The sequence below is a fragment of the Chiroxiphia lanceolata genome, chromosome 9 (genome assembly GCF_009829145.1).
Source record: "Chiroxiphia lanceolata isolate bChiLan1 chromosome 9, bChiLan1.pri, whole genome shotgun sequence".
Lineage (NCBI taxonomy): Eukaryota > Metazoa > Chordata > Aves > Passeriformes > Pipridae > Chiroxiphia > Chiroxiphia lanceolata.
Window position 1 is genome coordinate 14,720,411 of NC_045645.1, and position 22,988 is coordinate 14,743,398.

At 41.3% G+C, this 22,988-nt stretch overlaps 1 protein-coding gene across 1 annotated transcript in view; it reads right to left on the reverse strand.

Moving 5' to 3' along the window:
* Positions 1-3,509: 3,509 nt before the first annotated feature.
* SYDE2 (synapse defective Rho GTPase homolog 2) overlaps positions 3,510-22,988 on the reverse strand; it is a 28,932-nt gene continuing 9,453 nt past the window's right edge. The window contains exons 3-7 of the mRNA XM_032696323.1: positions 18,388-19,487; positions 15,592-15,718; positions 10,074-10,255; positions 8,950-9,181; positions 3,510-6,019 (exon numbers count right to left, since the gene is read on the reverse strand). Coding sequence (XP_032552214.1) covers positions 5,517-6,019; positions 8,950-9,181; positions 10,074-10,255; positions 15,592-15,718; positions 18,388-19,487 — 2,144 coding nt within the window. The 3' untranslated portion in view covers positions 3,510-5,516. The remainder of the gene's footprint in view (positions 6,020-8,949; positions 9,182-10,073; positions 10,256-15,591; positions 15,719-18,387; positions 19,488-22,988) is intronic.

Consider the following 22,988-nt stretch of genomic DNA (forward strand, 5'->3'; position numbering starts at 1 on the left):
ATCCATTAAAATATATTCTTCCCTCAAAGAAATCAGTATTATTTAGAACAAACAGCTTTTACCAAGCACACTGTGGCTGTGCATTTCTGTCAAAAGATAATTATTCCTCAGAGAGATCAAATGGTGCTATACAAGAAGTTTTAATATTTACTGGTGTAAATGAGTAACAGCTCATGAATATTAACGCTCATCCTCCATCCAGAGAGACAAGTCCCTGGTAAGCAGTTCTGCTGGTGGCTACTCGGTTTCAATTGCCAGGTCAGACACTATGTAACTGAGCAGAGTCTGTCAAGCAGAAATTAAATCTATCAGAGGAGGACAGATTAAACTCTATATGGGTGAGTTCACTCTTTCCATGACTCACCAAACTGTTTGAGGGTCACAGACTCCTGTCAAACAAATGTCCATGTGGTCACAGCAGACACTAAAGCACAAAAGACAACTGACACACAGGGGATTTGCAGAGAGGATCTTCAGATGACAAGGAATAGCCAGCCCCAGTGCTCTGCTTCGTCAGAGTAAAGCACAGCCAAATACACAACAGGATCAGTGTGAGGCTCCTGTGTCCCAAAATAAACACTGCAAATTGGTTTCTGGTAGTGGTAAAAATATGCCCCTTCAATTTTCTACAGCCAGGATCTCCCTGTAATGCACTTTTACCACTTTGATTGAACTTTGGTCAGATTTAAGAGAGATTTGGTAGCACTTGATAGGACCCTCTTTGAAAAATGGTCTCTTTTGTTTGTTAATTTGAAGTTTAAATATTATAGCGATATTCCTTGCCCTTCATATTGAACTACCTCTAAATTAAAACCAGGGAAAACTCAACAAGCATGTCCCTACCACCTGCAGCACAGTGTTTGCAGTCAGAGTGCAAACAAGAATAGAACATTGCTGCTCTGCTAAATCAATATTTAACCAACAGCCTGCTCTATACAGATATGCAAATATCACACAACTGACTAATTAAAAAGCTCAGCTCTCTGTTATCAGATCTGGACTTGATTAGTACACCACCTCAGATCATCTTCCACAGATTTTTTTGATTAACAGGGCTGCAAACTACATATACATTTAAGGCAACGTTATGGTCATGGCTTATCTGGAAAATTAAGACATTTCCCCTCCACTGCAGCTCTGCCACTACCCCCCAGAAGAGGCAGCAGCCTCAGTGGGAGCCTTGTTCCCCTCCACAGAGGCACTCTCGAGAGTTTTGATTAAGAAAACATTTCAGAAGACAGAGGGATTTCAGCTGGGTTTTCCTAACAGTGAGGCCAAGGAGGCAGGGGGTCAGGGCTCTGCTTAGCAGCTCCTCTCCCTCCCTATAGCAAAGTGGTTCCGGTAACTGCAGGAATCTCTCAATGGAAAGGGAGCAATCGTCCTGACAGTCATTTTCCTGAAACCTCATCTCTGTTCCCACACAACACTAGAGATCTGAGATTACACATCCCATCATGACCTTTATCCTCTCTAACACAATTCTAGACATTCAAATACCTGTAGGGTCAGCTTTGCATCATCTCATGTCCTACTGTCCCAATTTTGCTCAGAAAACTTTGGTGTTAAGGCTTTCCTGCATGGTTCTAAAAAAGTCAAATGGTAAATTAAAAAAGAAAAAACAGAAAATTTATTATATAGGATGACATTTTAAAACAAATATATCATAGTTACATGAAAGTGTAATATCAGTCCTCCCTCCACCCCAAATAACCATCTTTCAGCTGTTGCTAGCTCCAGAATGTGAGACATGGCTTCTTATATCAAAATACACTTTTACTGTTAAGAAAACCCTATACACCTTGGGCTGAGGAAAAAGGTAAAGGGGTTAAGATCTGACAGTAGAAATACCAGGTGTGTCTCTAGCTTATCAGATTTACAGATTTATTCCGTAAAAATCCTGAATATCTGTTGGGGATGTCTCCCTCTATTTTTAGAACATATCTGAACAGCTGCAGGTACGTTTCTTGTCTGGTGCATTAACAAACACACAAGTACGTTACACATTTGGGAAGATGTAAAATCCTGAGGTTTCTGAGGATGTAGGCTTAAGCCAGTGGCTTAAGCCAGCCCGAGGTCATGCTGCCACCCCCACTACACCACACCCCACACCATCCCTACCCATCTCTTGCACGCTCCTGTAATAAGCCACTCTGGGAAGCTGAAAAACTGGGAGAAGTGATTCAGTGTCAGCTGGGTCAGTGACACAGCCCCAGCAGTGTTTGGAAAATCCTATTTAAGCAAACAGGAAAGGATTAAAACTCTATGAATGGGCCTAGTCCATTCCTGAATCCACCTAAGTGTATCACATCCTTAACACTTAGCAGCAAGGAATTGCACAGACCTACCTTTGCAATTCTGCTTTTCCCCACAATTCTTGGTTATGCACTGACCTATGCTTTGGTACAACCATTTATATGTGATTTGGGTGCAACTCTTGGAACTGTTTCTGCAAGAGCACCCACATCCATTTCCTTTACCTGGGAAGCGGAGGTCACACCTGAAGGAAGTCCATGAACTTCAACGACATTTGCTCTCTGAATTCCATCACAGGCTCTGCCCTCTGTTTATAACCCTTCTACCCGCTGGTGAACAGGAGCTGCTCCTGATGTCAAACACAGTTACACCAAGCAGATAACACTGAGGTCAGTACAGCAGGGGAGGCTCCTGGCTGTGCCCACGGGGCTCGAGGGGAGCTCTGCCCTGCAAACCACACACAGCCCAAGGCTGATCTTTTGTATAAAAAAAATTCATTACTGCTCTGATTAAAACAGGTTGTTTTAATCTCCATGTTTCTAGATTAGGGTAATTCCCATTGTAATCCTGTTCCTTAAGAATTGGTAACAATCATAAAAAGAATGTACCTTGACTGGATTACATAAATAATACAAAATATAACAGTATTGATAAGAATACATATAAGGGATAACATATAACAAAAATACCACTGAGGAAATGTCTCATTGAAAGAGGATTTCTAAGACATAAAATGTGTTCTACAAGTTGCTGTCACTGAATTAACAGCAGATGTTTCATTTAAATAATACCAATATGTTACTGTATTTCAAGTGCCTGATTAGATTAACATTATTACAATTTATCAAGTCATTCATTTCCGCTGCTGCAATGTTAAAATATTCAAGTTGACAGAGCATTGCACTGCTGCTCTGAGTTACAGACTCCTCCTGGAGAAAAATCTTACACTTATTCAAGAAGTGACTACTTACACATTTGGATTATTACAGACAATGAAAGCTTCATATATCACTTATCAGAAAACTTTAAATGCAAACATCTTTCAAGTAGTGCTAATTGAGTAGTGGATTGCTGTTTGTTTTGTTTTTTTTTAATTATCTAACTCAAATGTTGGGTCAATCTAGAAATTACAATAGAACAAAACACCTCCTGAAAAGCTAAATGTCTTTATAGAACTAATTCACATGCGTAGCCAGTGCAGAGGGATGGCATCAGCCTAGAGACGTTTAAATAATCACTAACTAGGCATAGACAAGTTTTGTTCTTAATTCAATTTTTATTTAGAATTTAAATTTATAGTTTAAAAAGTATGCACATTCTGTAGGTATAAAAGTTTAAAAAAATACATTGATTTATTGATAAATGCCTCAGGTTACATTTACATTTTCATACATTATCATTATATTGCAATAATTGTTTTGCATCTTTTAACACTTATAAAATAAATTAATGAGATTGAATAAACCATTGGAACCATGCTAAAATAATTCCTTAGAAAAGAGGGGTGAAGTTTGCCCTAACAATTCTTAATTCCTTGCTACTGTAAATAAATAACTCTTCAATTAAGCAGTATAAAGAAGTATGGGTTAGCAGAAAAGCACTTACCCACAGGGTGAATGGAAAGCCATGGCAGGATGCCAAAAATTGTACCGAAAAGATGTAGAATTAATTTCTACCCTGCCAGCTGACAGCAGCTTGGTGTTTGACCTCTCAAAACACCAAAACCTTCTCACCCCCACTGGCCCAAATCCCCCCTTCCTCGGGGGTGTGTATGTGACCTGTAGAGGACAAGGAATGGCTCCGAATCTCCTTCTGGTTACAGGGACTATCAAAACATCTGTATGCAATTTGGTAATTATTTGATAACTATTTTAATACATCAAGAATGCATCTCCTTAACATGAAATGTTTAATTGCTCACCATAAATGACTAAAGATAAAGACAAGCTGAGCAGACGGTGACAGCTGAATCTAATAAGGTCCCAGTGAACTGCAGTCCACTCGAACTGCCCAGGAGTGACATCCCTCGACTCATTCCACCTCATGTGACAACTCCCGTTTCCATTTTTGGGAGACTAATTAAAAAAAAACCCCAACAACAAACCAAAAACCCAACAACAGCCAAAAAAAAAAGACTCAGACAAAAAAAAGTAACCGCCTTTGTGCAGAACTTGAGTCTTGCATCTCCAGAGACACAGCCCTTTACAGGGGGCTCTAAGACATCTAACTACCAGCAGCCAGACAAGGCTACCACAACAAAAATGCATGAAACTCTGGAGAAAAAAAGAAACATACTGAAATATCAATAATAAAGTAACAGGTTACAAGGACAAACCAAAAATATTTCTTGAGAAGTAAGTACCTTCCAGACTCTTTTATATGTGAAAAAAACCATTGAGGAAGAAACAAACAATGAACAAAAAAAAAAAAAAAACCAGAGAAAGGGTAGGGTGTGCGTGTGAGAGTTAATAGTCAACACCTGCAAACTGATGTCCCTGCAATACACAAGGTCATTTACATTAATCATTCACCCCGCCTTCTCTCTGGCCATGTTTCTGTGCGTAAATCAAACGCTGTGTAACTCTCATCCTGGCATCACTGAACACGTCTTCCTAGAAACAGGGACATTTCGTAATTCTGAGACCTCTCCTTTCCAAAGGTGGCTACAGACACATGCACATTTATACATAGATATATACAAACCAGGTTAGAAAAATATTTATTTTTTTGCTTGTTTAAATAATTATTGAAAAGTGTTAATACAGTAATACGTTAATATTTGTACAATTAAAACTTTATATATAAATATTATAGAAAGCATTTTTCATAGCAGCCATTGCATATATAGTAAAACAAGTCTATCTGAAGTCCATGCTGCAAAACTCAGGTCAAGCAGCATTCATCCTCTTCCAAGAGGAATATCTGTACCAGAGCCAGGATTTCAGGGATGGGGAGTTCTGCTGCCACTGACAGCAGAGATGTTGCTTTATCTTCTACCAGGTATTGCCCAGACCACCTAAGTGCATAGTGTTTTTAGGGAGAAATGCCACTATGTGCAATCACCTCACGGTCTCTAAGCTTGCCTCCAACACAGAAATCAGGACAATTCCTTCTAACAAAAAAGCAGAATCATTACGGAATGGCTTAAAATGTGCCGTGGCCTTACCACAAGGTGTTTAGGGGCACCATCACTCCTCACACCGCTGGGGAATCCCAACGAGGGGCATGGAGGCACGAGGAGGAGGCATCGTGCAGGACAGGACTTAGTAACTCATATTTAGTTTGTTTTTATTGAGTTCCCTTTCCAGGTTTCCTATCAGAGTATCAATACTTTCCTGCAGGTCTTTGAGGTTTGCCCTGTGATCCACTGCAGAGTCTAACGCTTGCACTGTCAGGTAGCTGTGAAAGGTGTGCTCTCCAGGGACGGGCTGCGGGCGTCCTTCTGAGGCATCCAACTCCTCGGCTTTGCTGCTGTCATCCCCGCTCTCCGTGTCTTCCGAGGGGACGTCATCGTAGTCTGCTTCACTCAGGCAGTCCTTTGGGTTTAAGAAGTAGTTCTCCCCACAACTACTCCAGTCCCCAGCATAGCGGTTGCTCGATGGGCTGTCTAGACCTGCTGGCCTTGGTCTGAGTACCCCAGACACCTCGGTACTGCTCAGATTCAGCATCTGAGGTCTCTGCCTCTTGGGTCTCAGGTAATTCAGGGAGGATGGGTGCTCAGGAAATGCATTTAGATGTGCTGGTTCTTTGGCAGGGGAGTGATGAACTAGAAGAGAGAAGTTAAATCAGTCAGGACTGAATCCATGCTGCAACAAAAAAAGTCCACGACAGATGCCCACTGTCCTCCCTTGACATCACACACTAACAGGATGCACGAATACATGCAAGTTTACAGTCAACATATTCCACTATTACATTTTTTGCCACTGTTTGATATAAAATCATTAGAAAAACTACTGTAAAAGCTCAGTTTTGAAGGTTCATGCCAGATTCAAATTGCAGCAGAGAAGCCTATCTAAAAGTAGAAACTCCCAGAACTCCAATTAAATTCATTGTGTAAGTTAATCACCATCCGGCTCTGGGTCAAAGAAAAGCAAACAGTTCAGCTCACACACTTTGTCCAGGCTAAAGGATAACAGAAAGCAGGCAGAGCAAAAGAGGTTAAAACACAACAAAAATACCACCACTGAGAAACACCTACAGAAGCTGACAATATACCAAGAGCTGAACTCTTGCACTTCTCTTTTGCCCTGATGTTCTGCACTATTAAAGAAGCTCATTTGCATTAATTTTTCTAAGCAGCCACAACACCATGGCAGATGTACACTAACACAAGTTGGATGGCAGTGTTACCTGAGCTCACCATTAGACAGCATAAGTTACTAAAAGGCTCCTCCGCTGTTATCCGCTTCCTACAGTAAACAGCACAACTATTTTTACTGACCTGTGCCTGTACATATCTGAGCTTCAGAACTTCTTTTGGTTTTATACAGACCACTGCCTCTTGTAATGAGCAGCAGAGATTTTCTATTCCCCTTCACTGCTGAAAAGGAGGTGCATGTAAACCCATGCAGTCCACAATCTGCCCCCCCTCCTTTTCAGACTCCTCACACACAAGCACAAAGGCTTAGTCCTGAACTGTGCCCAATCCTCTTTCTGGGTCCACTACAGTTCTCTCCAGGGGATTTTAGTCTTACTTTATGTCTTGCACAGCAACACGCAATAACTCTCACTGCTTTTTCCCTCACTTTTGCTATAACAAAAGCCCTTCTGTTTAGACTGTGCTCCATTAAGACAAAGGGCCATGGGTTAACAATAACTTGCCAGTGTTACACGGTCTAGCCAAACAAGGACTATTTGTTTTCAGTTGGAAATATACGGAAACTGAAGTATTGCACAACATGTTGATTATCAAGCTGTCTCAATCTACAGAAGATTAAATGTAAGGGACCAGACTGTGATCCTTCTGTTCAGTCCAAGTGTTCTGTTTACACTGTGTGGTGTTTACCTGCTCAAGTCTTCTGCATTCATGTTTTACCTCCCTTTTAGCACAACATCTTGCACACTTCTTGCAAGCCAAGGGATAGCATTTGGCTTTTTCTTCAAAGTGAAGGAAATACTTACCCCACTCCTACCCTGTTACAGCAATGTACACTCCTATGGGCAGAGCTACATCCACTTGCTTTTGTATCCCACAGCAGACATGCCATAAGCCATCCCCAAGGTTTCCTGATTAGCTTCTGCACAATATTTACTGTCCAAATACCTCTTGGTCTTCCTCCTCTTCCACCCATGTTTCCCATCTCTCCTGTACAGACTCACTGGCCTGACTGGAAGCTTCTTTTCATTTTTGGTGGTCAGCAATGTTTTGGTGGTCAGCTGCCCATCTGCAGCTGACAAGGGAGCAACAGCATTCTCAGTTGCCTCAAACCCATCACGGAGCAGCCCCATACGTCAAAGTAACTTGCTCCTATTTTCAGGCAGACAAGGTTTCTGTGAGGCTGCAGCAAGTGGAGCCAACAGCCAGGAGCCTCCTGACACTGCTGACCCAGTGCATGGTCAGTGTGTTACAGTCACAGGTCAGCTGTCACAGGAGGTGACTCCAGGGCACAGCCACCATGCCCACAGGGCAGCACCACGCCCTGACTGACAGAGACTAAACCCCTCAGATTCAATGCTAAATTGTTTCACAGCATTACACTCAAACTCTCCCTGTTTAACTGAAAAGCTGCAATACCTTCATCCGCTCCCAACTCTAGGCAGTGCTTGTGCAAGAAAAGGCTGAGGTTCAGCAGCAATACACAGGAATTCACTATGGGCTGAAACCCAGGGCTCCAGATGTCATCCTGACTATTTCCACTGGTTTATGCCTCTCTGAATACCAGGGGAAACATGAACACTGTGCAGTCAATTCCCATTTGAAAGGCAGATATCAGCAGAAATAGCTACCTTCACGTTTATTAGCAATACTAGAATTTCACCTCCCTTCTTACTGAGAATTGACCCCAAATTGTGCAAGAGCATACAAAGCATTACTTGCATGGTTGAAGAGAATGAGAAGCTGGTCTTCAACAATCCTTGTGGGTCCCTTCCAACTCAGGATACTCTATTCTATTCTATTCTATGACCTCCTAAGTTTTGAAGTGGGAGCCAGAAGGTGCTTAGGGTGTTTTGGTTTGGGTTATGTTGTATTTTGTTTTAAAAACATTTTTCCTTATGTAATGCTCTGCAAAAAGAAGTTGTACTGGTCTTACTGTAAGGATGTTCTCAACTCTGCCAAATTACAAGGGCAGAAATAAAGTAATCCCTCGAGTTGCAGCAGGAGAGCAGAAGAAAAACAGTAAATCCCCAAACTCCCTAATTCAGATGTGGAAACCTTAACCTCAGTGGGTTTGTTTTTTCTACTGTCTTTACTCACATAAAGTCTTCACTGTTTCTTATATTATACGCAAACTGCAATCTGGTAAGAAAGCAATTAAACAAGCAAAATTCCCATTAAACAAAGTAACCAAATAGAAAGAGTTGATTATGAAACTATCATAATTTCTTTAGATTAATAGGTGATGCCACAGTACCTCACGTTTTAATAATTCCGATGCTGCTCAGTCACCCTGTGAATTAACGTACACCGTCACACAGTAAAAACATACAGCAATAGTTTGAGCTTTTCCCTTGATCAGGTTCATGAAACAGTACCTGGCCACAACTGGAGTAAATAGTGAAGAACCTCTATGTGCTTTTTGAAGTCCAAGGCACTAGCAAGCTCTTCTGAGTCTGTGAAGACTCTGTTGTTATGGTTGGTTGTCTCCTGCCTCTGACTCAGTAACACAGGGCCAAAACATACAGCTAAATTCTGGCACGTCATCTTATTTACTTCATGGTAAGAAGCTACCAGTTTGAGGTGATCCAACAGCATCTTCAGGGTAGCCTAAAGAAACAAAATACTGCTCAGGAAACAAAACACTAGAGGAAGGTGGTGCTGACATCCTAATGTTACTGCTCTAGAAGGAAAAGATCAAGGCTGATAGCTCTGGTTTTACTACCAACACCCATCAACAGACCACCTAAGTGCTCAATTAGGAAAGCTGTATTTGACTATCACACAATAGACGAATTAAGACAGACTTTCTGGTAAAATTCAGCTTGTTTCCTACCTGAAATCAGTTTTATATGGATTAGTTTTCACACAGTAAAAAAGGTGCATCAGGGAGAGAGTAGAAGCTGCAGAAATATTACAGATGATCCAGGTATATTAGAAAATAAAGAAACCCTCAATATAATGTCAGCATCTGAACAAGCTTCCAGGGAACGTCCAGACACTGTGCAGGCCACTTGCTCAGTCCCTCCCCCCAAAATGGGCTAACTGTGGTTTTCTAAAGACGTGAATTTGGCAGGTAACAGTGCACAGCACTATTACACTGCACAGCATGGGATATAAAGGTTTTATTGCACATACGTAGGAAAGAGAAATGCATTTGTAATTACATAAGGTAATTACAACAGAGAGCTCCACAGAAGTGGAGCAGGATTTCACACAGGAAAAATCACTGATCTAACAATACAAAAGTAGTGATCACAGCCTTACATTCAGTTTTACAGAGACAATATAAAATGAAAACTAGAATAAATCCAGCAATGCAGACCCTCCAATTTATCACACCATGGAAGTATTTTCAAAGACACAGAGCATCACATATCCAAGCGAACCATTAAGTCAGATACACAGGCATACATATACTGAGACATTTTATATTCAGTGTGAAAATGTTCCTTTATTTTCTGAAGCATGCAATTCACCTGAACCTGCTAACACTGCTCACCTTCTCAACATCTGGCAGGCAATTCAGAAGGGCTGCTGTGTGCTCGGAGTCACTTGGGTCATTCTCACAACCATTTGCTGTCATTTTCAAGGGATTTTTCACCATGGCATCCAACACTGCTTCATAGAGCTGCTTGGTTATCAGGGGAGAGGGCAGCTCTCGCAGATAATCCTTTAGGACACCTTCACAAGAAACACAAGAACAGGTGCCTTTAATAAGCTGCAGATTCACTTTCCAGCAATTTTTGGGAGCATTAAGGTATGTCAGCCTCACCCATCCCATAAGAAAGTCCTCCACATCAGTGACAAGCCTTGCACTCAGGAACGAGGGATGGAAGGACAACAGCAAAAGAGCACAGTAACGAGGGGCTGGGGCACAGGGGCTGCTGTGCATGCAGGAGTGGGGACACTGAGCACAGAGTGAGTATCTCTCCAGGTCTCCTTCATTTTCAGGGTGAGGGAGAGGCAAGGAAAGGGCTCTTATCGGTCCATCTCCCATCCAAGCAAAAGAGCTCCCACAAACATCAAAATCTTCAGTTTGATGACCCCTCGTCTTTCATATACACACAGAAATTAGTTTTTCTGTTTATTTTCGGCTATAAAATTATGACCAAACATCCCAGTGCCAGTGGCACATGCAGTGAAGCACACAGCACCTTATCACCTACCAAAGCACAAACCAAAGAGATGCCCTCATGACAGGGGAAACACCAACTCCCTGCTGCCTCTGGGTACCCTCCACCCCCAGCACACCACTTGCTTCTGCTGTGACAAATATAATTCACATCTACAGGAGATACTGGCTAAAATACCCAGACACTGAGCCCTCCCTGTGGCAGAGACATACTGCACTGTTTCCGAAGCTGCAGATATGCTGGAGGAAAGGCTGTTCCTAGGGGATGCAACAACCAGGCAAGTGCCTTATTAACCCCTATTCTTTCCACAGACGCAAACAAACAAAAAGAAAAAGGAATTGAGCATTTTCATTCTTGTAAGCTGGCTTTGGAGGGTGGCTGATACTTTATTTTGAGAGGGGTTTCACTGATCAGAAGAATAATTAAAAAACCCAAAATATTAAGACTTCTAACATCAATCTCTGGAAAAGACATAACAGGATGCTATCCAGGAGCAAAGTATCCACTACAACCAACAAAGAAAATTGAAGGAAACAAGCCTGCTTCCCAGCAGCTTTAATTTTCCTTAAAAAAAAAAAAGCATTCTGTGCCACAAATATCTACTCATTTTAGCTAGATCACAACTGAATTTAAATACTTTGTTAAGTCGAAATTGTGGATTAAAAAACCCCAACTATTCAAAAGCAGGTACTGTAGTTAACAAAGCAGCTTGTCCTCCAAACAGGCAAAGTTGGAAAGGTAGAATATTTTTTAGCAGGCATTCCTCATAGCCTTGTAAAATCTCACATCACAGTAATTAATTGCCATCACACTGTGTTATTTAACCAAGCAACAATTTTTATTATCTCAGCCTGTTATAACCGAGCTGTAAAATTAACTGTACAGGACTGGGCTTTGTTATGAGGTCATTTCTGAAAAAATACAGGGAACGGAAGTTAACATTTTGTTCTTCACTGCATGTTCACATGCAGAATGTAAGTAAGAGTTGGCTTCTACCTGTACAAATATTTTCACTTAAAAAGAATACTGCACCTAGCTGTAGTGCAGCTGCTGAGGCAGCATTGCAGGAGCAGTGCTACCTGAAGCGGCATCTCCCCCTGGAGCTGTCAGTCCACCTCCATCTGTAGCACAGGCATGGGGCAGCCAGGCAAAACTTGAATCTCTGCAGACCTCCACACAGCTCCCAAGAGCTCACTCTGTGCTTAAAATGGGAACATCCCATCAGGAACAGAAAATATGTGAACAACCATCCACATATTTTCCTGAAAAAGTATTTCCCCTGGTGGTTTGGTGGGGTTTTCTGTTTGTTTTAAAATGAATATGTCACTTTCAGGACTTCTCCACTTAAATGGCTAGTTTTTGTTTAGTAACTTACTCATATTCCTCCCTCCCCACCAAATACTTTTTCTTCCCCGGATTTAGAGGCTCATGTTCCATATGTGGATTAGCTGGTTAAAATATTTATGAGACAAATGTGGCAGATGCTGGTGTTGTACAACACAGTTTGGGATGTCTTCCTTTTTTCATAAGCAAAACACCAGCAAGAGATGCTGACTTCTTTTAAGACCTTTGTTTCAGCCTCGCTTTTTTTGGAAGGAGAGGCTGAAATCAAAATCAGCTTACATTAGGAAATGGCATGTTGTAATCAAATCAGCTTATACTGTTGAAACACAACTGTCTATTAATAATTATTTATCAGGAATTCCTGTAATAGCATCCACAATCATAGGACTACCACCTGCCAAAGGACTTGCTCCTGTTCAGCACTGAATAACAGGATGGTTTGGGAGCTATGAATGCCCCTTGACCTTTCTAAATCGTTTTGCTATTCTCTCAGCTAAATTAGCCCTGTAAGAGACTGCTGTTATTTTTTTCCACGAATCTACGCTTCCCGCTGCTGCCAACCCACTAGCACATTCCTCTTGACACAACCACACACAACAAATTTAGACAGAGAGCAGGAATTGCCATCCACTTCATTAATTCCTCATTTTTCTGACCCACTGAACTGTTAACAGTATTGCATGCTTTATGCAGAGATAGGAATTCACGTGGATGTGAACAGACACGATGTAACAACATGACTACTGGTCAGTTCCAAAAACTGGCTGCACGCTTCAGTTTGAGCCACGAGCACACTTAATTGTGTGTAAGCCTGTGCCAATCCCAGGAGCATTTCTCAGTCAAGATTTAGTCATTAAATGTTCATTCTTTAGTCTTTGGACAGCTGTCAAAAAAAAAATAAATTAATCTCTTTGGAAAGGAGCGCTACTCAAATTTCAAAAAGGACATAAGGCAGCACTTCTTTTCAAATCAGCCAAGATTTATGCTGAGGATTCATATTTTATGGAACACATGTTTTGGCTGATAGAAGTATGAATCATGTGCATCAGCCTCAGCATTAAATACTCAGGGGAAACATTCTCCCTCAACCCAACTCCCTAAGCATATGCAGTAAATTTTGTGGACTCTTGTATTCCTAGCACAGTGGGTAACTCAGCTGTCAGCAAAAATTGCAGGTTCCCCCATGAATCCAGACCAGACAGTTGCCCATAATTAGAGTGGGCTGCATTTTGGTCAGTGAAAGCTATGGGTACAAACACTCCTTCCTTCCCTGTTCCCCCCCAACAGGACCCATACTAACACAGGCACTGCAGGCAATCACATAGCACATCTGCAGGGCTACCAGGGGAAAAAATCCATTTTTTAAAATGTAATTTCTTAAAACTACTTGTCCCTTATAAGGAAAGCAGCATGTTGGTAAACTCTTGCAATAGAACGTATACAAAAGCACATCCAGTAGTCTTTCTCTAAGGCAGACACCAAAACTGTACTCTTTTCACTCTTGTAATACAAACTCTGGATGAAAAAAATTATCCTTCAGTAGTACCACCACCAAGCAGGACCTGCACGGTCACCAGAAGTTCACTGTCAACAATGAGGCTTGCAGCAATGTATACAGGAAAGCATACTTCAAATCTTTCAATTTGACCAGCACAGCATAAACTCGTGATGGGAAAGATCTGTCAGCCTGTGCTGCTGCCCTTCCAGGGCTTTGCATTAGCACTGAGCCCTCCTGCAGGTGAGACTTCAGTTTCAGTCAGTTCTGGTTGGTTCTGAGTGTATGACATACTCAGGAAATTCAAAATGCTTAGGAAATGTTACAGATTCTTTTCTATATGGATGAGTATTAAATTCCTATACCCTTTCCCCACAATACTCTTGAACCGTTTCTACAAATACTGTCTTATTTTAATGACTATTTGTAGCATGGGAGTGCAATGCCATTTTTAGTATTCTAAATTTAAAAAAAAACCACCAAAAATCAACAAAATTTTCCAGTACCCCAAAGTTTACATTAACCAAGTTGCAGTTTGCCATTTGTCTGCTTACAAGTCAATATCAGACAGCTTTTGCTATTGAGTAGAAAGCAATTTCCCCTTTTGAAGCGATTTACAAAAGTCGAGAAAATAAGATTTCAATAATTTCATAGAACAATCTGATCTCAGAAGTTCTCACCACTTTTTCTCATTAACTTATTTGCAAAGACAAGAAAATTATCCAGTTTAAAAGATCATTTATATTATACCTTTATCATACACCTAGTTCATAAAGGCTGTATACTGTCAGAGTGAAACAGTGGTAGCTTAATGGTTGGACTTGATGATCTTAAAGGTCTTTTGCAACCTAAACAATTCCATGAATCTAAAAATACAAGTTTCTGATGCTGAGAATGCTGGTACTTGTGATCAACACTGAATCCAACAGTGAAATCAGCCAAGGCAACTAAGGTGAACTGACTAGCTGCACACTCTGAACCAAAAGGTTTATGTAACTCAGTAAATGTCACCCAGTAATATCTTATGATACACACTGTATATTATAAAATGTAATGAACAAAATTAATTCCCAGTACAATGTAATTAAATAAACCACCAAACAGGGTATAACTCTGCCATAAAGCTAGATGTTGGGTGTTACAGAAAGGGCTTTGAACTGAAAATTTATACCCCAAGTACTGTTGTTACGTTTTCCATCCCTTGATATACAGGCAATGAATGCTTCTGACTAATTTGCTGGAGCAACTGGCTTACTCAGTGATGCCTGAAATTAGATCAACTTTAGCTTACATAACAAGTATCAATAGTTATAAAACTGTTCCACTTTTAAACAAACCAAAAAACCTCAACAACTTACTTCAGTTCTGCAGTGCAACTCCTGTGAAGAGACCCATGTAAGGAGCTGACACAGATGCAGCCAGGCTTCCTAGGATCTTCTGTTCCTGCACTTCCAGCTCTTCTTACCTATGCCTGGAGTCTGCTGCACAACAGCAAGTAAAAGGGCCACTCCAGGGAGCAGGAGAAAGCTGCTCCTTAATAAGGTTTTAAAAAAAGCAGGGATCAAATGCACTTTCCTGCAGCTCTAATTAGCCTGCACAAGATGGGAAATCTGTTTCCCTAACTCCTGTAATCTCCAACAAAAAGGGCAGAACAACTGATCCAAGATGGCCACATGGTCACATGGTATGGAGGTACCTGATCACAAGCAAGTTTTTCCAGATCTGCCCCAATAAAAAAAACAATGGCAGAAGTTTAACCAGCTCTGAGACTTTAGCTCCTTTCAGATTCCCACTTCCCTCTGTAACTGGTGGAGCAGTTACTGAAAGCAGTTCCTTCCATGTTCTCCTCCTTTCAAACCACTGCTGCTTCATTCATATTTACACATGCCCACAGTTACTGCGCTTATTCCCACCCAGCTTTCAGCAGTACAAAGCAGCAGTTGAAAGCTTATTAAATTACAACAGAAAACAAGCTCATGTTTTAAAAAATACATTAAGAACATGGCATAACTCTGTACTAGAAGAAAAGCAAGTAAATGTATTACCTGTTATGACATTAATATCTGGGTACTGGCTTTCACAAAGAGTAACAGCCTTGCTGTCCCTCTCAAAAGCCTCTCGAAGCTCTTTCTTAACCGCTGCTGAGCCACACAACCGGTACAGACCCACCACCTGAAAGCAAAACCAAGAGCCTCAGGTCAGTCACTGGCCTGCAGAGGGGACTAGTAATGACATCGTGTGGTGTCTCATCCAGAGAGTGCAACAAAAGCAACTGTTTGTAAACGCGTGTTAGGGAAACCCAAACAGTGGAAACCGTCAACATACACAGTATGGGACACTTCACAAGGGACACCGTTTAGCAGTAAGTGAATAAGGTGAATGTTTTCACAACAGTGAACATGCTGAGAAATGTTTTATTGACAGAACATGAGCTTTAAAACAGAATTGTTTAATGCTTTGCTTTTATGCAAACTCAGGAAAGAGAGAAACACAGATGAAACCTGTATTCGCTTCTTGCCCTACTCATTCTGATCATCATTATTTTTCCTAATTGTTTAATTATAAAAGTTAGAATTGTAACTACAGTAGAAAGAAGTGTTTAGAGCCTTATGTAGACAAAATTGCAGTATATCAAATTACAGTTATTAATCCCCAGCAGAAAAAGTCATATAACTGACCCCTTACTAAAAATGAGAAATGTTATAAAACGATTAAGAAAACAACACAAAACCAAAGTAAACCAAAACATTTTTCCTACAGTATTAAGTTATGTAGTAAAATTTTATACCCGTAACCAGTTTCAAGAAAATTATGAATACTCCATTATTACAGCTATAAAATGTTGTTTTAAAGATGACAATATGCTGAATTCCACGTGTTTCAAATTATATTTAAAGTTTTCCGCAAAACAAGGGTCATTTAACATGCTTAAGGTGATAAGACTGAAACCCACACCACTCTTGAACTGAATGACTAGTTAAATCATGTACCTTCATGCATTCAGATTTTCCATTTTATAATTATTTTTAATTTTCATCAACACCATTTATACAAAGCATTCCTATGATCTTAAGAAACTAAATCTTAAAAATATTCATTTTATTTTAATTAACTTTATAGGCAGCTGTACTGAGCAGTAAATGGCTAGTCCAAAAGTACCATGGGCTCAAGACAAAAAAACCCCAAAATCAAACCAAACAAAAAAACAAACCCACCTGACTTAGACTATACTGGCTTAAGACCATGGGAATGTAGGTCTACAAGCGAGAGTATTTGTCTGGTCATATATTAATTCCTTTTAAAATAAACGGAAAGTTACCCAATGGAAGTTGTACTCCCCCTTTCTCAAGACTGAATATGATCTAGTAGATGTCTAAGACAATTTCTTTTAAACTTTTGAAGTTTTTTAATGCCACAACTGAAATTCAGGTGGAGATAACACACCGTGCAGTCTGTAGGAAAGTAAAAAATGTCAGACAAGCACATGGTTAAAAGAAGAAGGTAACAGTATACTTTGCATTTTTGGTTTGCCCTGTGCAAATACAAAATAGATTTCACGCTCAAAAACACCAGGTACATTCAGATAACTCAGATCCCAATCGCTTCATTACCAGCATTGCCTTGATTACCCAATATCATTTGCGTGACTAGGTGCTAATAAGCCCAAAATAAAATGTTGAAACCATGGGACACATACATTGGAAAGAATAAAACTCCTCTTTTCCACTGATTTGCATAATGTTAGGAGAAGCATTCACAGTAAGAATCATATAGTTATTATCAGCAGTGACTTTCAGCAAAAGAACCATACAGAAGTACCATGTCTTTATACAGTTTATGACCTAGATAATAAACAGCAGAGTTAATCTCATCACACCTGGAAGCATATCCAACCTGTCAGCAATTTAAAATAGTAACAGTGATAGGTGTGACTACTTCTCAATTTCACCTGACTGAGAACAGGTGTAAGACACACCAAGGGCTCACACATGTTCTGGAACAGCACACAAGAGTCCTCCCACCAGTTGCAAATTGTTCCAAGGGGAACATCTGACTTTAGGACTATGCACAGTCCTTCCTAATAGACTCCTTGTCTAGCATCCATTAACTGGTGATTTGTTTCCATACCTTGTTTCTCATACATATTTTTGCCCATTAGGTTACATCAACCAATAAAACTCTACTGGGATGAAAAGACACTGGGCACTACTGCTTTAGAGCAGTCTTAATTTGAGAACAACCTGAAGGAGCAGTGGTGTGGTGAAATAACTAACTCAGCCCCTCAGGGTCTCCTTCCTTATGTTAATGCTGTGTACAAAGTGATGGCAGAGATGGGTCTTTGGTTGGTCTGCACACAGGTAAGTAAAGTTTTGATGAAAGACCTGTTCTTCATCACTATGTCACTGCACACTGTGTCTCAGTTTTGGGTAGGAGGGAACAGTATATCATATCATTTTTGCTTTCAGACATATGTTTCTCCATTGTTCCACATCTCAGAAATCAAGCATTTTCAAGTTCTCAGCTCATCTCTGCTTTTTGAAGGTGAGTCTATACACTGGGGGCTGGCAGGTTCATTTCACTATCCCTAGTCCTAAGGCACTGCTGGGTGCAGCTCCTGTTGTCAAGCATACTTCTTCTCTACAAAGGCCAAGTTGGAAGCACTGACTGCACGCAGTCATTATTCTTCCCACATTACAACGGCCACTGTTCACCACACAGAAGCAGCAAAGGAAAAAAACTGACATAGTGTTTTTGATTTCCCCATTTCCACTCACTGCTCATACTGCAACAACAGCTCAACAAAGAAATATTGACAAAAGAGATTAAAATATGCACAGTACCTGACAGCCTCTCTTTTCAATCTCCAGAATGCATTTCTGCAACAGAAGTGGCACCATCAAGCCTGCATTTTCCTTCTCTACAACTTTTCGAGCATCTACCCCAAACATCACGGGCTCCCGATCTGCATCAAGGCCATCAAGAGAGTTCTCCCACTGCTCCATGAGCGACAGCTTGACATAAATAAGCCCCCTCGGTTCCAGTTTGACAGCCAGCTGATGTGTTTTTGTGACTCGAAAGAGAGTGGGAAGAGCCACGGTTCCGTGACAACACACTCGATTTTTCCGTGGGGTGGGTTCCCAGCTGAACACCACCAGCTTTAAGTGCTGGGCATTTTCAATTTCTATGTTGAATGTGTGGTCCATATCTAGAAATGTTGTCCTACATGTAAGCAGGGCAGTTCTTGCTTTGTTTACTGAGTCAACCTGTATTGCACAAAAGACATCTTTTGAGTCTATTCGTGGTGGTTTTAAGTCTTCAGCACCATAAAAGTGAATGCTCATGAGTCCAGAGATGTACTGAGAGCACTTGGGCTGATCAGAAAAGTTGTAGTGTCTGAAGGCATCGATATCTATTTCAGTTTTACCACTGCTACTTGGAAGGCTCTCCTTTCCTTTCCCACACTTGGTTTCATGCCTGTGTTTACCTGATTTTGTTATAAGTTCAGGAGAGTCGCCATCACTGAGGTAACCACCTTTGTTGAAGGATTTGGAGCTCCTTGAGCTTTTCTTTTTGAAGGTGTGTTGTGATGACACACTGCTGTCAAGATGGTAACGACTTATCACATTCCTGCTGGCAGCTGTGGCTGAGTTTCCAGAAGATGGCAAAGACACTGTATGGCTTGTATCCCGGCAGCTACCTTTCAGCAGGGAAGGAGGATTATCTGAACTACTATGGCTTGAAGTTCCCTTGACACTCAGCTTCCTGCTCAGCTCTGGCAGCTTTTTCATTTTCATGGAAAGCTTCCTCACAGTCCTGGGAGATTTAATTCTATCAGGGAAAGGCCAGTTGATTGATCCGCTTTTTTTCAGAGGACTAGGACTTGGAGGAGAAACCTCTGCGGAGGGTATGTCAGCCTTGGGTGCAAGAGCAGCTCCAAAACCTTTAGAAGAAAAGAGAAGCAATAATCATTTTCAAACTGCTCAGTAACCGCACTTCTTGACAACTAAAAAATAAATCCTGAACTAGGGGAAAACATGTTGATTTGTCATAACTTGATAAGCACAATTCATTCAGACAACCATCACTCATTCAGTCAGATGCTCACGAGCAGTCAGAAAGCTGTGCTCTACTGACTCGTTCAGCCAAATTTGGCAATTCATCATCAAAAGCCAGATTTGTTCTGCTTTATGGAGATGAAAGGGCCAGAAACTACATATAAACAAATGAGTGATCTCATCCACTGCGTTCAGCTCGATCATTTGTGCTGCATCCCCCATACCAGCACACACAGCTGCATTCCTGGGGCACAGGTGCAATGAAACCAGACTTAAATGGGAAAACACCAGAAAATGGCAAAGGCACCCTTGTCTACAAAGCAGTTGGCTAGACAGCCAACACATCAGCATTACCACTCCTTTTAGGCCTAGAGGAAAGACATTTGTGTCTAGTAAAGAATATGGCTCTTGTACATATCCCTCTATTACCTCAAAGAGCCCTAAATCTCTCCTGTGTAGATGCAGGCAATATTACACCTTTTCTTCTATTTCTCTCAGCTCCTTCTTTCTACTGTAGAACAGAAGAGGAAGAACACAACCAGGATTTATTCCTTCCAAAAAATGCATCCTGCACTGCCTCATTTCTCTGCCTGCCAGCAACCTTCCATCTTTCCTGGCACTACCATCCCACAACAGGGCTTAATGTTAGACAGTTCCCAAGAGATGTTCCTGAGGGAAATCATCCAACTTTCGAGGTACCACCCCCCCCGAAAGAACAAAACCAAAAAAAATTTAAAAAATAAAAGACAACAAGGAAAAAAGCAGCAGGCACTGATGCTAAAGAGTGCAAAAGAAAAAAAAGATTCCCTCAATTTAGCAGTAAAAGACAGCTAATTAAGGAACACAATCAGACATAAGCAAGTACTGCACACAGACAGGAACCTGTGGTTCACCTCATACTCAAGGAAATGCAAATACCAAGTTTTGCTCAAACCATTCTCACTTTCACCAGCATGAGGCAGTAAGGACTGCAGGAAAGGCAATCAATTTACCTGAGTTAAGCAAGTGTGTAAGAGGGAAACTGAGGCCAGAATGATAGATATTAATAAAATTATGTGAGTACTTTCACTTAGTCACTTCTCTATCCCTTGAGAAACCAAGAGTGGCTCTTGCTAGCAACAGCCATCCCACTCCCTCATCACTTTTCAAACCTTAGCAGCTCCCAACAGGACTTGCCTGTGCAGGCTGAGGTGCTATAGAGCCCCTGATCCTGTGTGATTTAATCAGCACAGGCAGCTCAGAGAGACTCAAACACCTTTATTCATCCATCATTCCCCCTTGCTAGCCAGGGAAAGGGAAACTAGCTCTAGCCCCAACAGAATGGGTCGGTTTAAATAACTTTTGCAGACAGTTGCTTGAAAGTGTATCTTTATAAAAGAAAGTTACAGTTATGAAGAATAATGCATAGAATCTGTTTTCCAGAGGAACAGAGGAAAATTCACTTAGTCCTTCATCTCATGGAAGTAGTTCCCTTGCAGGGGAAGGGTTATTTCTAGCACGCCTGCTGTGCTTTTCTGGCAAGCAGAGAGTTAGAAATGTGGTGTTTGATAAAAGCGTACAAAGCCCTCCCTTGTACTGAAAATCACTGCACAGTCCCACTGGTGGGTTGGCCTGGAGTGCTCTGCAGCAATCGGTGCCACGCTGCAGCCTCTAACATTAATCTTCCCTTTTTGTCAAAAGCCTCTGGCACAGGCTTGGAAAAGCAGGCCAGCAAATTAAACTTCCCCCCAGCTCATTAAAACCAAAGAGTCAGTCTAACACTACAACTTTTATGTGTTCAACTTCTGCTGCGTTCAGCACCAAATAGTTAAAGTGAAATATGTGGCTGGAAGAAACTTAACAGTCGAGTATTATGCAGGATGGTATTCCCATCAGCACTGAGCCACATGTTGTTCCACTAAAGCCAGCAATGTGCTGAGGTATGCATGCAATTTTAAGAGAGTGTACATGACAACTCTGAACAAGCTGCAGAAGGAGTTGTAGCACAGTCCACTAACAGTTCACTTCACAGCCTACCCATCTGACACAGCTTTCTCACAAGGGTGACAGAGGAACTGAGCTGTACCTCTTTCCTTGACCAGGTTACAAGACTGTGCTGCAAACAGGCTTCCCACTGTCCCTGTCCCCACTTGTTCTGCCACTGCACATCCCATCTCAGCAGTTAGACAATAAAAATATCCCTACAAAAGGGTGGTAGGAGGAGATGAAACATAAGAGGCACCTGTTGCACCAGGGCAGTGTGGGAACAGTTTTATATATGCAGCTGACTATCTGTTTGTGTGTGTATACAATTTATCTTTTACAGTGCGAACACTCAATTCCTGGAACAACCTTGCCAGGGATGTGGTAGAGTCCCCACCACTGCAGATTTTCAAGATGCAACTGTACAAGCTGCTAGGTAGTCTCATCTAGGCTCCCCCTCCCACTGAAGGGTGGGCCGGATGATCGTCTCATGCCCTCTCCAACCTGGGCTGTTCTATCAGATACTGTCTACTGCATTTACCTTATGCCTTCTGGATGCTTTAGCAGTATGAGTAACGGGGGAGGGGGGAAGTTTTTGGAGGACAACACAATCTGAGTTAAAATTACTTGACACCCTAAGCAACTGCTTCCATCAGCTATGTGTTCAGCTTGAGCATTAAAGCCACCTTTCACTTTACCCAGCACTATGGCTGTGTGAAAGCAAAGCCCTTCCATGACTGGAGAGACATGAAGAGCCCGCAAGGCTTCACAAACCCAGGCCCCCTTCACCCACCCCATCCATCCCGGTGTCCACAGGACAATCACTACTGTCCCTTCAGCCAAGCAGGCTGGCACTGACAGACCATACCCCTACACAACACTGCCCCAAGGGAAGAGAGGATCAGACTCTCTTAAGAACTTACAACACAGCCCCTGCCAGACATGTGCAATGATTTAGCACAGTAAAAATGCTTGTCTGACCCTGTTTAATGCTGTTTACATGTGCTTGGGCACATATATCACTGTCACACCAACTGCCAGCAACACATGCTGTTTTACAGGCACATTTGACTACCCTATTATACATGTCACATTCCTCATTGCTTAAAGTGGAGTTTCTGAGTCAATGTTCCTCAAAAAACATGTAATTTATTTTTGGGACAATAAGTTGAGGTGAATAAATAAGTCAAAAAGCTATCAGTTGTTTATTACAGCAAGCTACTGAAGTATTAAACAGACACTCTCATAACTAATGGAAATGCTGACTTCCCACCGAAATAAACACGAGTGGTAGTTTAATTTTTCCCACCATTCTCCAGACATTAGAAGTACACTACATCTAACACTGAAAGCATCTCTAGAATAATGGCATTAGCATTGAAGATCAAAGCCATTTCATTTTGAAAAGTGAAAAAAAAAATACA